This window comes from Tarenaya hassleriana, unplaced genomic scaffold (assembly GCF_000463585.1).
Source record: "Tarenaya hassleriana unplaced genomic scaffold, ASM46358v1 Cleome10, whole genome shotgun sequence".
Taxonomy (NCBI): Eukaryota; Viridiplantae; Streptophyta; class Magnoliopsida; order Brassicales; family Cleomaceae; genus Tarenaya; species Tarenaya hassleriana.
In genome coordinates, this window is record NW_010960188.1 from 2963656 (window position 1) to 2977976 (window position 14321).

Consider the following 14321-nt stretch of genomic DNA (forward strand, 5'->3'; position numbering starts at 1 on the left):
AATCAAAATTCCCCCCCCCCCCGTCGCCGCTATTCTCCTTCTCTCTTTCTTTTAATCTGCTGTGTTTTTTTTCGTGGAAATCTCAAGCAAAATCTGGGAAACACCAACCCCACAACCTGGTAATTTCTTCCGGGTAAATCCATAATCTTTTCTACTGGGTTTGATTTTTTTTGTTTGTTTTGTGATCTGGGTACGAAATCGGGTTCTGTAGATCGAGGAAAGGTCACGAGCCGAGGAAATGATGAAATGGGTTTTCGTTTTCTGCGATGGATTTACTCGTCTGATGCTCAATCTAAGCTTGCATTTTGGGAAATATATTTCGTGGGACGACATCTTTTAGGGATTTGGGGAAATGGGTTTTGTTCTCTTTCTCTATTTTCTCTTGGCTTTTGTTTCCTCTCAGATGCGTACTGCGAATCTTAAAATTCCTTGTTTTTGGAAAAGATTTTGACTTTTTGTATTTCCCATCGATGAATCTTTCCCTTTTTGTGCCTTGTAGGGAGGCTGTCCCTGATTTTATAGGCCAGATTCTGAAATCCTCTGTAATCCTGACTGTGGGTATGCATATTTAAGATGGTTTCTTTAGATTTCAGCTTGAACTTAGGTTTTAATCAGCTCGTTCCATTGCAAAATTTAAAAATTTTCTGACTTTTTTTGGTTCATGATGGTTTGAGGTTGTAAAGTTTCAAGTGCTGAAACTAACCCCTTAGAAATCTGCCATGGATATGTTCTTTGGTTTCAGATAGGAACCCATGTTTGGTTTTGTTGGTGCTTGGGAAGGTAGTAGATGATCTTTAAAGCAAATCGAAGTTATCTATCATTTGGCCCTTTTCCACGAAATCATCATCATAAGGAAAGAATCTGATGAAATCTGACCAAGAATTTTGGCCATTAGATCTGCTGCATTGCCTACTTTGCCTATCTTTGATGCGTACCCAGATTTAGCTATCACCTGCTTTCAATTCATTTTGATGTTTTTGGGTTTGCTTTGTGAATTCTTTAAGCTCAATCTTGTGGGATCATATATCCTTTCTCCCGCAGAAGAATGAGGATCTAAAGCATGGCATCATCTGACCCGCTTATGGCTCCTGGAGGCAGTGCTTTGAAAGAAGTCCAAGAATCTAACTCAACCGCCATGGATTACGATGTTAAAACGGCAAAAGCAGAGACTAACAGTAAACCGACAAGGTCGGGTAGTGCTGGCGGTGTCAGTAAATACGGGATTCATTCCAACCATTGCGTTTATGAGCTCCTCGAATGTCCTGTTTGTACGAATCTGATGTACCCTCCAATTCATCAGGTATGTCTGGTTTTTCTTCGATTGCTAGGTGTAGTGTGTTCCCTCCTCGAGCGATCTAATGTTATCATTTTCCTTTTCTCAAGTGTCCGAATGGCCACACACTTTGTTCAAACTGCAAGATCAGAGTGCAGAACCTGTGCCCGACATGCCGCTACGAGCTGGGAAACATAAGGTGTTTGGCCCTCGAGAAAGTTGCGGAATCTTTGGAAGTTTCATGCCGGTACCAAAGCCTCGGATGCCATGACATTTTCCCTTACTACAGCAAGCTCAAGCACGAGCAGCATTGCGGGTTTCGTCCTTACACCTGCCCTTACGCTGGATCCGAGTGTTCGGTCACTGGAGATATCCCGACACTCGTTTCTCATCTCAAGGACGATCATAAGGTCGATATGCATGATGGGTGCACCTTCAACCACCGGTATGTGAAGGCAAATCCACATGAGGTCGAGAATGCTACCTGGATGCTTACGGTAAAAACTCTAGAAAGTTTCACGTTTTTCGTTCTTCGTTTTTCAATCTGGTTTTGATGGGTAGGATCCCGGTATCATTTTCAAAACTGGGTTCAGGTATTCAACTGCTTCGGGAGGCAGTTCTGCTTGCACTTTGAGGCGTTCCAGCTCGGGATGGCGCCAGTTTACATGGCGTTTCTACGGTTTATGGGAGACGAGAAGGAAGCGAAGAGATTCAGCTACAGCTTGGAAGTAGGGGGGAACGGGCGGAAGCTGACGTGGCAAGGGATTCCGAGAAGCATTCGAGACAGTCACAGGAAAGTCCGAGACAGCCAGGACGGCCTTATCGTACCGAGGAACCTGGCATTGTATTTCTCCGGCGGTGGGGACAGGCAAGAGCTCAAGCTGAGAGTCACTGGTCGGATATGGAAGGAAGAATAGCTTATCCGAAATGCCAAACAAGCGGTCTCTTGAATGATTTTGATCAAAACCCCGATATTGTACATAACATTGGATGAGAGAAAGTGAAAAGAGACAAGAAGAAATCCGCCATGGTTTGGGTTCTGTGGAGAAAGAGACAGGACCAGACATGAAGCTTGAAGAGAAAGAAACACGACAGAGAGAAAAGACACGAGTGTTTGGTTATGTTCTCGATGCACAACAATGTCGAATCAAGTTTGGTGATGATTGAATCAAAATTCTAAGCTTCTATTTGCCTTTTTTTTTTTTGCGTAACAATGATCCTTGGACCAAAATCAGATCATATGATTTTCTACGTTAATCTCACGGTGTTATGTGAAAATAATATACGTATACTTGCATGCATCGAAGTCCGATCCGAGTCCACCCAAAAACAATGTCGGGATATTTTTTTCAAAAAAAGTAATTTAAAAAAGGAAAAAATAAAATTACAAAAGAATTTAGTGGACTAGTCCGGTCCGACTCGATGTGAACCCAAAATTTATAGGATCAACCTTAAGATTTGATTATATAGGTCCGAAAAAAAATCGGGCCGATCCGAACCCGAAAACCCTCAAATCAAATACGAACTCGGATCAGATCTGGTCGGAACGACCCGATTGATACCCCTAATTCAGGTGATGGATGTTGTTACGTAGATATGCAATAACGGAACAGTTTCTGGTTCGTGCTTTTGGAGGTCTTGACGGGTCGAGAGCCGAAGGGTCACACCATGTCTAAAGGTGGTGGTGTAAAACGAGTCGGCTCGGCCCAACCCAACCCGACTCGTTCCGATCTAGAAAAGTTTTAGTCCAACCCAATCTGATCCATTTTTTAGCGAACCAAAAATATATCAGCTCAATCCATATCGTCTTAACTCGTACGTGAGCCAAACGAACCAACCCGCGAACCAAATATATAAATTTTAAAAATAAAATTTTAAGATTAAAAGTATTTAAAAATAATTTTAATATTTTAAAAATAATAAAAATATTTAAAATATAATAAAAAATTAAATTTTAAACAAAACAAATTAAATATGTAATAAAAATATAATTGTATATAAAAATATTTTAAAATTTAAAAAAACATTAAAATTAAAAAAAAAAAAAGAATTTCTACCCCGCGAGCCAGTCCGGCTCGTAACGGACTGGTTCGCCGCGAGTCCAACTCTTGATGGGCTGGCTCGTTTGGCTCGATTTTTTCTGGGTTCAAATATTTTGAATCCGATGCGAAAAAATATGGGATGGCTCGTAAGCTAACCCGCGAGGCGCGACTCATTTTACATCCCTAACCAAAGGGCAATAAAGTCTTGGCACTTTGGTAGGTGTATATATATATGTTTGTCATTTTAACGAATGTATCTAATTACTTATATGGTCCATTGATGCTGTTGTTATACGACAATGTCACGCTTATAGGAAGATTTTGACTTCTGTGGTGTGCCGTTGTTAACTTGTTATATCCCCATTTGCATATTACATATATATATATATATATATATATATATTCTGAATTTTATTTTCACGATGTTTATTAAACTTTAGTGTATGAAATATCTATTGTGTTATGTAATAACCCATAAAATGATCAAATATGAATGTAGCAGAGTACTCGGAATGAACATGGTCTCATATCTAAAGAGATAACCATAAGACACAGTACAAATCCTAATTATCTAAAGAGATAATCATAAGACACAATACAAATTTTAATTTGGGGTGTCAATTTTGGTCCAAAACCTAAAGTCCGATCAAAATCCACCCGAAAAATATCGGATTTAATCCAAACTTTCGGATCGTATTTAAATCGAATTTTGGAGCGGTCCAATCCGAACCCTATAAAATTAAGTTTTGAGCTTGATTGTATAGATCTAAAAAAATTCGGGTTGATCCGAATCTAAAATTTTTGGACCGAACACCAGATTTGGAATAGTTCAAACCGTCCAATCCATTTAACACCCTTAATTTATTGGATATATATATTTTTTTTATAACAAAAGATTCACTAAGACTTGGAACTATTTAATCTTTTAGATTCGGAATCGACCTTTAATCATATAATTAATTAACGTTTCGAGTGAAATCGAATTAAAACTTTCTCGCTCATCAAATTTGTACCACCAGATGGCAGGGTTTTAACCAAGCGTGGATTACACCACGATGACAACACCATCCCTTCACTCACACCATCACCGTAAAAAACCTTTACCAGAAGATTTAAAATAAATTTTGAATATTTTTTAATCAGCAATATATATATATATATGTATATATAAAGGCTTATATGTGTGATGCAAAAGCAAAATTTACCCGAATTCGAATGTAATGTAAAATAAAGAACAGGTAAAAAATCGTATCGGAAGCTACGTAACAAAATATAATTTCCCTCTAAATGTCCATTTTAACCGCACCATCATTTCTACCAAGCAAGCCTCGTATCCCCCCCTGTGTATGTTTTTTATTGGATCGAGTTAAACTAGATTAGTATTTGTATAGTGAGTTAGAATTATCTAATTAGAAGCTAATCTTATTAGGACATTAACATTAATTCTATTAAGAATATAATTCTATAGGAACCCTGATTTGCGTCTCTCCCTAATCCAATCTCAATCCAATTCGATTCCTTCCTTCAAGTATCCGAAAAGGTTAAGTCTCCTGGCTAATATCGTAATCGGACTTTTTGGAATCGCCCCTGTTCGTCAATCCGATTCATCTCGATCGAAATCGATTGTTTTCTCCCCTTTTCTGATTGGATTCGGTGTTCCCTCAATCCGATTCGGCGGAATTGAATCGCCCCTGATCGGTTCTCGATTGGGCTTTGAGTCTGGGGCCGTGTTGGTGATAATGGTAACGTTCGTTGATGAAACATAGAAGAGTGTAGAAGATGCCGAGTTTAGCGCAGAGGAATGAGCATTACTCTTTTGGTTTCTGGTCCAAGGACGGCGATGGCATCAGCTACAATCAGCTGCAGAAGGTACTTGCCCGTTTTCTTTCGAGTGCTTTGGAGATTGCGATGTTGATGGATTGTTTCTCTCGGAATTTCGACGCGGAATTAAGCTTAGATTGGATCTTGGGCTATGAATTATTCATTAACATGTGTGTATGTGTTTCCGATGAGTGTTTGGTCGCTAGAGGTGTTTGCTTTGATTGTTTCAATGCAGACTCTTATTCATTTGCTATGGTTGCATGACAAACTCATCATTTTGACTCTTTGTAGTGATGTTTCTACCTGATATTGTGGGCAAATATTATTTCAAAATCTATCCCATTTTGTGAATAGTTTATGAAAACGGGATAAACCCCACTCTTGTTGCATTAATCCTCTAATCTTTTCCATTTTGTGAATAGTTTTTGGCATAAGGGAATGAGGGTATTTCTCTGTTGCCTCGCCAGTAGAGATGGGATCAATGCACCTCATATAGAAGTGACTTGGTCCCGAGGAATACTGGAGAAGATCCTTGCCCTCTTTAAAACTTTAATTTTAATAACTCGTTAGAGAGTAAAGAATGCTGATGCCCTTGTAAATTCATGTGAAGAATCTTAGCCATGACCATGAAGAAGCCAATTAAGGTTTCAAAAGGGAGATGGCAGTAAATTGTGGTAATTAGAGGGCTGTAGGTAAGAAGTTGTGGCCTTGAAGACACATGCATCTTAATAACACTGCAGCTGGAACTGAGTAGATGAACACATGTTTGTTCCGATTTCCAGTACCTCCTCCTGTTATTCTCTGTTTTAATCTAAACTGTGAAAACAGTAAGACTTGTTTATCGGTACACTTACTTTATTTTTCTGGATATATGTTGGACTAATTAACCTTCACGATGTTAAAACACTAGATTCGTAATTAATTTCTGCAATCTTGTGTACAGTTTTGGAGTGAACTTCCATCGAAAGCTAGGCAGGAGCTTCTCAGGATCGACAAGCAGATGCTGTTCGAACAAGCTCGCAAGAACATGTACTGTTCCAGATGCAATGGCCTTCTGCTCGAAGGATTCCTGCAAATTGTTATGTATGGTAAGTCCTTGCAACAAGATGGATCAATAGGAAATCCTTCCTGCAACAGATCAGGAGCCTCAAAAGATCAGGATGACTGTAACCCAGTGGTTAGGAATGGATGTGCCGATGAGATGCAAGATCCTTCTGTTCATCCTTGGGGAGGTCTCACCACAACCCGTGATGGGTCTCTCACACTTCTTGACTGTTACTTGTACGCAAAGTCCCTCAAAGGACTCCAAAATGTAAGTTCATTTAAGGTTTCACTCCCGTTGTCCCATTGGTTAGAGTAGTTGACCTTCTAGTCCTGGCAGGTGTTTGACAGTGCACGTGCACGAGAGAGAGAACGTGAACTGCTCTACCCTGATGCTTGTGGTGGTGGAGGTCGGGGATGGATAAGCCAAGGAATGGCTAGCTACGGGAGGGGGCATGGGACAAGAGAAACATGTGCTCTACATACTGCCAGACTCTCGTGTGATACATTGGTGGATTTTTGGTCTGCACTTGGTGATGAAACTCGACAATCTCTTTTGCGGATGAAAGAAGAGGATTTCATTGAGAGGCTAATGTACAGGTATATTATTAGTTGACCCTGGTATTCTTAAATGCTCTACCACGAGTTGATATGAAGAAAAATTCTGGATACTATCTCTTGTTCCATCTACAGCTTGATCTGAAGTTTTGATTTATCATGCTTTGAGTTACTCCAGTTGCTGTCATGTGTGATTTTTTTTTCTTCTTTTTCTGAGACTTATGTAGACTTTTTGTTCCTTTTTCATTTCCATAATAAACTGACCTTTCGTGACAGATTCGATAGCAAGAGGTTTTGTAGAGACTGCAGAAGAAATGTTATCCGTGAGTTTAAAGAGCTCAAGGAACTGAAACGAATGCGAAGAGAACCTCAATGTACCACCTGGTTTTGTGTTGCAGATACAGACTTCCAATACGAGGTCTGTTATCTTTTCCTTTGATGTTATGAATTCCAATAACTGGTTCCATTGTGCTAGAGCTGAGTTTTTTAAGAATTATTTACCAATATCTCTTGAGAGGCTGATATCACAAGATATCATCACGAATTCATTTACAATTTCTCAGGTATCCATTGATTCCGTCCAAGCAGATTGGCGCCAAACTTTCACTGAGACTGCTGGAATATACCATCACTTCGAGTGGGCAATTGGAACTGGTGAAGGAAAATCTGACATCCTCGAATTTGAAAATGTTGGCATGAGTGGAAGTGTACAAGTCAATGGCCTGGACCTTCGTGGTTTAAACACATGCTACATTACCCTTAGGGCTATCAAATTAGATGGCCGCTGCTCCGAGATATCCGTAAAAGCCCATGCATTGAAAGGCCAACAATGCGTGCACTGCAGGCTTGTGGTTGGAGATGGGTTTGTTTCAATAAGGAGAGGGGAAAGCATCCGTAGGTTTTTTGAACATGCTGAAGAGGCTGAGGAAGAAGAGGTAGATCAAGATTTGTAATTTTTCAACTGAACTCTCTCAAATGTTCGAACTTTTGCAAATTTGCTTTCTCCTTGTTAAGAGATTATCATTGTGCTTCTTACGCAATTTAAGGATGAAGATTTGATGGACAAGGATGGGAATGAGCTTGATGGGGAATGCTCTCGCCCACAGAAGCATGCAAAGAGTCCTGAACTTGCTCGGGAGTTTCTTCTAGATGCTGCTACAGTTATCTTCAAAGAACAGGTTTGTTGAAGATATCTTCACTAATAATTGGGGTGCCTTGAGATCATAATTTATTGATCGGTACTGACTTTGGGTTCTGCATTGATACTTATGTTTTTATCTGTTCTTTGTTATATATTAGGTGGAAAAGGCATTCAGGGAAGGAACAGCCCGTCAAAATGCACACAGCATCTTTGTTTGTCTTGCATTGAAACTATTAGAGCAACGTGTTCATGTTGCCTGTAAGGAAATTATTACCTTGGAGAAGCAGGTTTGTACATATATGCTATGCAAAATAATGGGAGACATGTTCCATTTTGATAAATTTCAAACAACTGCTTTGTATTTACTCCTGCAGGTGAAACTTCTCGAAGAAGAAGAGAAGGAAAAGCGTGAAGAAGAGGAGCGGAAGGAGAGAAAAAGAACAAAAGAAAGGGAGAAAAAACTTCGAAGAAAAGAAAGGTTGAAGGAAAAGGAGAGAGGTAAAGAGAAGAAGAATTATGAATCTAGTGATAAAGCAACATTGCCAGAGACGTCAAGGGAAGAAGGTTTACCATACCTCGATGATGAGATGAACAATAGCATAAGCTGCAAGGAATCAGTAAATGAAACCGGCGATGTAGATTTGTCTCCACCTGGTTCTTCTGATGATCAAGATGGACAATGCTTTGACAGCCCCCCTTCACCAAGTGCGGAAAACCAGTGTTCTGACACCACCCCTGATGGAGAACTTATAGATCTTGAAGATGAGAATGGATACTTTACAAATGATCAGCCGAAACCAGCTCATCCGAAAGCGAAGTTTTGGAATGAACTTCACCCTGATCATGCCATGAGGTGGCCAGATAGGCACAGATGTTCCGAAAATGCTTCTTTTGTTGGTAGATCTGATGCTCGACATCGAAATGACAGACTAGAGGTGCTTTCAAGGTGCTTCAATGGGACAAACAGACAATTGAGAGTGAAATCTACAAAAGGCAGCAGTCGAAATGGCATCAAGTGCAATGAGAAGTTCCAATGTACGAACAACAGGATGAGTGAGAGGTACGATTCTCATTCTTGCAGTTGCAAACAGAGTAATGAATTCCGGGCAAAGGCAGAACCTAATCTCTCTGCAACCAGAGGCATGAGAGAATCTAAACCCGTATTCAAATCAGATTCTGTTCCAGATGCCTCCCACCCAGTACACCGAAGCAATAGGTATACACAAACAGAATATGTACGTGATGGAAGACCCAAAAGCAGAGCAACCCTCAGTCAGAATCCTTCTACAAGGGATTCATTAAATACTAAAAAGGTTTGGGAGCCCCTTGAGCCGAAGAAGTATCCGCGGAACAACACAGACTCGGATATAACATTAAGTCCTTCGATGGTCAAGGCAGAAGATATCGAACATGATAGTACTGCAGTAAAGTCATCTCCGGGTAAGGCTACAGAAAAGTTGGATAATAGCAATCATAAAGATAGCAGGGAGTCTAGGGATTGTATCAATTCAATAGATGAAGACGGGGAGATTGGAGTTGATGTGCAAGCAAAGAATAATGACTGGCACTTGAAAGACACTATGTCGAGCAGTATATCCAATTCAGATAACTGCTCCTCTTGCCTTAGCGAGGGAGACAGCAATACTGGTTCTTTGAAGAGTGGAAACACCGAATCCTCCTTGACATCTGATTCTGAAGATGCCAGTCAGCATTTTGAAGGAAGAGAAAATTCATTGGGTACACAGAATGATATCTTGAACTGTCACGAAAAGACGGCAGATACAAGGAAGAATAGTAATTTGGAAGATGTTGTGGGATATAGGAATTTGTCTAGCCTTCCACCAGACAGTGGAGGAAGTAATTCCTCTGGGACTGGGACTCTTTTCACCATTCCTGGCCACAGCATGGACAATATGGTAACTGGTATTAATACAGGTTCTCAACCACAGGGCATGTTTCCACAAATGCTTAACCACAATATACAGTTTCCAGTTTTCCAGGCTCCTTCAACAATGGGTTACTTCCATCAAGCTCCAGTTTCTTGGCCCGCAGCTCCATCCAATGGATTAATGCCGTTTCCGCCTCCTGCCCACTATTTATATGCTGGCCCACTCGGGTATGGTCTGAATGGAGGAGATTCCCAGTTATGCATGCAGTATGGTGGCCCGTTGAATCATTCAGCCTCTCCTCCCTTCTTCCACTCTGGGCATGTTCCAGTTTTCCATCCATTTGCCAGAGCCAACAGTGTGAATACCGAGGAGCAAGCTCAAACTGTTGATCCATCAGGAAAAAGATCTCTGGAGGAAGAAGAAGATGAAGGGATATCAAGTTGCAGGCCGCCTCCAATGGAGTCTCCGAGCTATGGAGGTTCAAAGAATGGTGATTGTGCTGGTGGCAATGGTGATGACAGCTTCTCGTTGTTCCATTTCGGTGGGCCGGTAGCGCTTGCTGCAGGGTGTAAAACGAATCCTGTCCGCTCCAAAGCCGGGAATCTGGTGGATTCTTCCTTGCAGAGTTCAGCAGATGATGTTTCCTCAGGTGATCTCCCTTTCAACAAGACAGAGAAAGAGAAAGAGAGCACGGTGGAAGAGTACAACTTGTTTGCGGCCACCAACGGCATAAGGTTTTCGTTATTCTGAGTTCCATTTGCAATGGCTTTGGTTGGATTGTTTGGCAATATGGATTGTGAGTTTTTTTTTTTTACATTGTAATCCGGAACACAATAATCTGTCTGCCATTTTTTTTTTAGTTCACAGTGTTTTTTCTTCATCTTGTTGGATTTTTGTATCTGTTTTGCTTCAGAGTAAAGATTTGCAAGAGCTTAGCGTTTTTCATTTCACTCTCTTTTATCTGAATCACATTTGCAATTATGCAACAAAATTCAATCTCCCCGCCCCCCCCGCCATATTATCCAAGAACATAAACAAAAGCTTAGCCTATACCAAGAGATAGTAAAGATCAAACTGTGTATATATATATATATATATATATATATATATATATATACAAAATCTTAATAATATACGAAATCTTAATCAGATATCATCGGGGACTCTGACAATAACAGAGTGTTCGGGTTTGTGTCGGCATTCATAGTCGAGATGGACAAACGCCCTTTCCACTTGCGGGAGTTGTTCCATTCTCGTCTGCAGCATCTCCCCTATCGCATGAGCTTCTCTCAACGGCATATCTTCGGGGAGTTCGATATCCACCTGCACTGCACCGCCCTTTTATCATTATACACATATGCACGTATACATTTACATATATATATTATTACAAGATCGATTTAATAAGAATATACGATTAATTGGTTTCACCTCGACGAAATAAAGAAGGCCGAAAGTGTAGGCACGAACTGTGTCGATGCGCTTGATCCCGTCGCAGCCGTGGAAGAGCACGAGATACGTCAGCTTCTGTAGAACCTCGGGAGGAGCTGATTGTCCAACCAACGACACTGCATGCATGCAAAAGCAAGATTATTATATTAAAATCAGAGTTACGCGTCTCATGATTATTGAAGTTTGATGAACTCATGGTATATGTGATAAAGGACGTACCTGCATTCTCCATTACAGTTCTAGACCACGTGGAGATTGTGTAGATGGCCAGAAGTACGGCGCCCGCGGGATCGATCCACCAGTAGAATTCGTCTCCGAGAACCGCGGAGATCAGTCCAAGCACATTCGTCACCACATCAAAGTAATGATCCTACATATACACATATATATATATATATGTATGTATGTATATATGTCAACCCCCGAGTAAACAAAACCACGTAAAGAAAGCAACCCTTTATATATATATGTGTGTGTGTGTGTACGTAATTACGGGTATATATATACACACACACAGAGAGACCTTTGCGTAGGCACGGACGATGTTGTTTTTAGAGGTTCTGCAATAGAGCCATAAGGCGAGCTTCGATGCGGTTGCGGTTAACATAATCGAGTACAACCAAGCCAATTGCTCATTACTCATCTTCTCCGACGCCTCATTCTTAACCAATTCGGAGGTAGCCTGCATCAGCACTTGGAATCCTGTATGTATGTATGTATGTATGTATGTATACACACACACATATGTTATATATATATATATATATTATACATCTGGTTGATGAATTATAAAAAAAGATAAATCTAAATGACAGTTGGCTCAATATATGTATATATATAGCTATAAAACATATTTTACTAGTTAATTTGTTAACCTATTATGCATTAAATATCAAAATGGGTTTTTTATTTTATTGTATTACCAAGAGTGGTCATAACAGCAGCAAAGATAACAATTCCGACAGGTTGAACCCTAAGCTTCCCGATGGGGTATTTGTAGATATTAACGTTGATCATCGACAAATGCGTGAACCAAAGTATTCCTCCCGCCATGAGATCCAACAAAGAGTCCAGCGTCGACGCCGCTATCGCTATCGACCCACTCTTCACCGTCGCATATATCTATACATAATCCATAAAACACACACATATATACACTATATATATATACGTACACACACACACAGAGTAAGGTAAAAAGATGTTTCAAAAGGGATCGAAACCTTGAGAGCAAGTAATAGAATGTTAGCCCAATTGGAGACTTTCATGGCTCGTTCCTGTGCAGCTTCTTCAGCTCGTCCTCGTTCTCCGTCATCGTCGTCCATGCCATATTGTGGCGGCTGAGCCACGGAATACTCCACTTCCTCGAAGGATTTCAGTGTTGCTAACTGTCTCTCGTAATATTCCTTTTCACCTTATCAATCCATAAAACGAGAAAGATTGTTAATATATACATGTGTGTGTGTGTGCGTGTATATATAGATACATACCGCCTTTGAGCCCTGAGGCTTTGGAGAGGTCGAGATGAAAAGGGCTGTTGGGATCGAGTACAGATCGAATCTTTTGGGGCAAATTCGAGAAGAATTCCGATCTCATGGTTGAAACCGAACCGGTTTTGGGTATGCCAACATCGTTGGTCGACAGCAACGGTGTTCTTGTTTCCGTACAACCCATGGCGCTGACTTCCATTTGATGTTTGATATTGATGATGACGATGGTGGTGAACAAGATAAAGCAGGAAGAGGCAATTAAGCGTGGAGTTTATATATATATTAGATAGATTATTTTATAAGTTTTGCTGAATTAATTAGGATAAATTTATTTTATATTATAGTAGAGATGATTACGTAGATAGATAATGAAAGAGACAAACCGTGGTACCTGCCCTCACGCCAAAGATTGTCTGCTTCATGCCTTAGTAGGAGGGAATTGGTCAATGGTCAGATTTATGACGTGCAAATGCCAAGACACAAAAACCCTAACCATATACTCCCTCCGTTTCCAAGAAATTTTATATTTTCTAAGGTATATAGTTTCCAATTTTATCCATACCAAATTTTAATATATTATTAACATGACATTATTTTTATGATCAAATAAGGATATATATGACTTTTAATCTATTTAAAAAAAAATGTGAAATAATCTAAAACAACAAATATTTTAAAACGGAGGAGACAGTATATGTTTTGATTCACTCCTTAATTCTTTCGTTACATTTATTTATTTATATTCAAAATTGAGAAATGAAGTGTTTTTTTAAACGGAATGTGAGTCTATTGAATTAAAAAAAAAAAGACTTGTATCAAAAGACTAATTATAATTAATACATAAGAGAAAGATCTATAAAATAATTTAATTGGAAGAAAAAAAAAAGTCAGAACAAGTAAAAGTATAATTCATGTAAATTAAGGTTTACGAGATTGATTCCATATAGTGTCCAAAATCTCAGACCGGTTTTCATTTGGACCGAACCGAACTGGACCAACTCATAACCGATCGGCCCAAATGTTACGCCACAAAGCCCATAAAAAAGTGAATTGGGCCTTTTGGGCCAACTTCGGGTTATTTCCTTCACCGACGACCCGACTGGTGCGAGTTCGGTTATACAGAACGAGGCGATGGGAGGAGTGTACGAGGAGAAGCTGAGGGGGAATTTGCCGCCATGGTCCGGCCACGAATCCTGGTCAAGGTTCTCTCTCTCCCCCTCTCTCTTGAGCCCTAACTCTGTGAGTTTCGGTTTTGTCTATTTTCTCCGATCATTGTCATGTTCCTGTTTCGCAGTCGTCGTCGTTGTGTTTTTTTTTTTGGCGAGTGGATTGCACGACGCAGCTGCATTCGTGAGTTTGACATTGTACCGGTTCCTGTGTGTAATTTTCCTTTCTTCTTTTTTTTGGTTTCGTTTGGGTTCATCCGTGTTCTCGATTTTCCATTTTTCCGGTTAAAGTTGCAAAATTCTCGAGGCGGTTACCTGCATTCAGATGCGGTCATGTCGGGACAGATAACTCGTTGTTTAGTTAGGTTACTGCGACATGATGTGGGTTCATCGCATTACCCCACGTGAAGGTTCAACCTTTTTTTTTTTTGGGGGGGGGGGGGGGGGG

At 40.2% G+C, this 14321-nt stretch overlaps 3 protein-coding genes and 1 long non-coding RNA gene across 14 annotated transcripts in view; 3 read left to right on the plus strand and 1 right to left on the minus strand.

The window, feature by feature from the left end:
* Positions 1–23: 23 nt before the first annotated feature.
* LOC104802638 (E3 ubiquitin-protein ligase SINAT2) lies at positions 24–2468 on the plus strand. 7 transcript variants are annotated; one of them, XM_010526343.1, is made up of 5 exons: positions 24–133; positions 500–558; positions 1042–1300; positions 1384–1770; positions 1867–2468. In XM_010526343.1, the coding sequence occupies exons 3-5, from the start codon at positions 1061–1063 to the stop codon at positions 2188–2190; spliced, it is 951 nt and encodes a 316-aa protein (XP_010524645.1). In that variant the 5' UTR covers positions 24–133; positions 500–558; positions 1042–1060; the 3' UTR covers positions 2191–2468. The 7 variants fall into 7 exon arrangements, with proteins under 7 accessions (XP_010524645.1, XP_019059651.1, XP_010524670.1 ...); XM_019204106.1 differs by having other exon boundaries at positions 1045–1300; XM_010526368.1 differs by having other exon boundaries at positions 24–119.
* Positions 2469–4787: 2319 nt separating this feature from the next.
* On the plus strand, positions 4788–10710 carry LOC104802668. 2 transcript variants are annotated; one of them, XM_010526389.1, is made up of 9 exons: positions 4788–5184; positions 6080–6448; positions 6518–6777; positions 7012–7153; positions 7299–7670; positions 7782–7913; positions 8035–8163; positions 8251–9792; positions 9862–10710. In XM_010526389.1, exons 1-9 carry the CDS (start codon positions 5095–5097, stop codon positions 10513–10515), a joined length of 3690 nt encoding a protein of 1229 aa, XP_010524691.1. In that variant the 5' UTR covers positions 4788–5094; the 3' UTR covers positions 10516–10710. The 2 variants fall into 2 exon arrangements, with proteins under 2 accessions (XP_010524691.1, XP_010524682.1); XM_010526380.1 differs by having other exon boundaries at positions 8251–10710.
* A 188-nt stretch (positions 10711–10898) lies between these two features.
* On the minus strand, positions 10899–12940 carry LOC104802682 (putative metal tolerance protein C3). 2 transcript variants are annotated; one of them, XM_010526399.1, is made up of 7 exons: positions 12708–12940; positions 12441–12631; positions 12141–12339; positions 11741–11919; positions 11437–11587; positions 11197–11333; positions 10899–11088 (listed from the first exon to the last, which is right to left on the minus strand). In XM_010526399.1, exons 1-7 carry the CDS (start codon positions 12904–12906, stop codon positions 10912–10914), a joined length of 1233 nt encoding a protein of 410 aa, XP_010524701.1. In that variant the 5' UTR covers positions 12907–12940; the 3' UTR covers positions 10899–10911. The 2 variants fall into 2 exon arrangements, with proteins under 2 accessions (XP_010524701.1, XP_019056432.1); XM_019200887.1 differs by having other exon boundaries at positions 10962–11093.
* An 891-nt stretch (positions 12941–13831) lies between these two features.
* LOC109117267 overlaps positions 13832–14321 on the plus strand; it is a 3847-nt gene continuing 3357 nt past the window's right edge. Inside the window, exon 1 of one of the 3 annotated variants that reach the window (XR_002024635.1) lies at positions 13832–13909. This is a non-coding gene — a long non-coding RNA (uncharacterized LOC109117267). Of the gene's footprint in view, positions 13947–14321 lie in introns of all 3 variants that reach the window. The other 2 variants (XR_002024632.1, XR_002024637.1) reach the window with 2 other exon arrangements.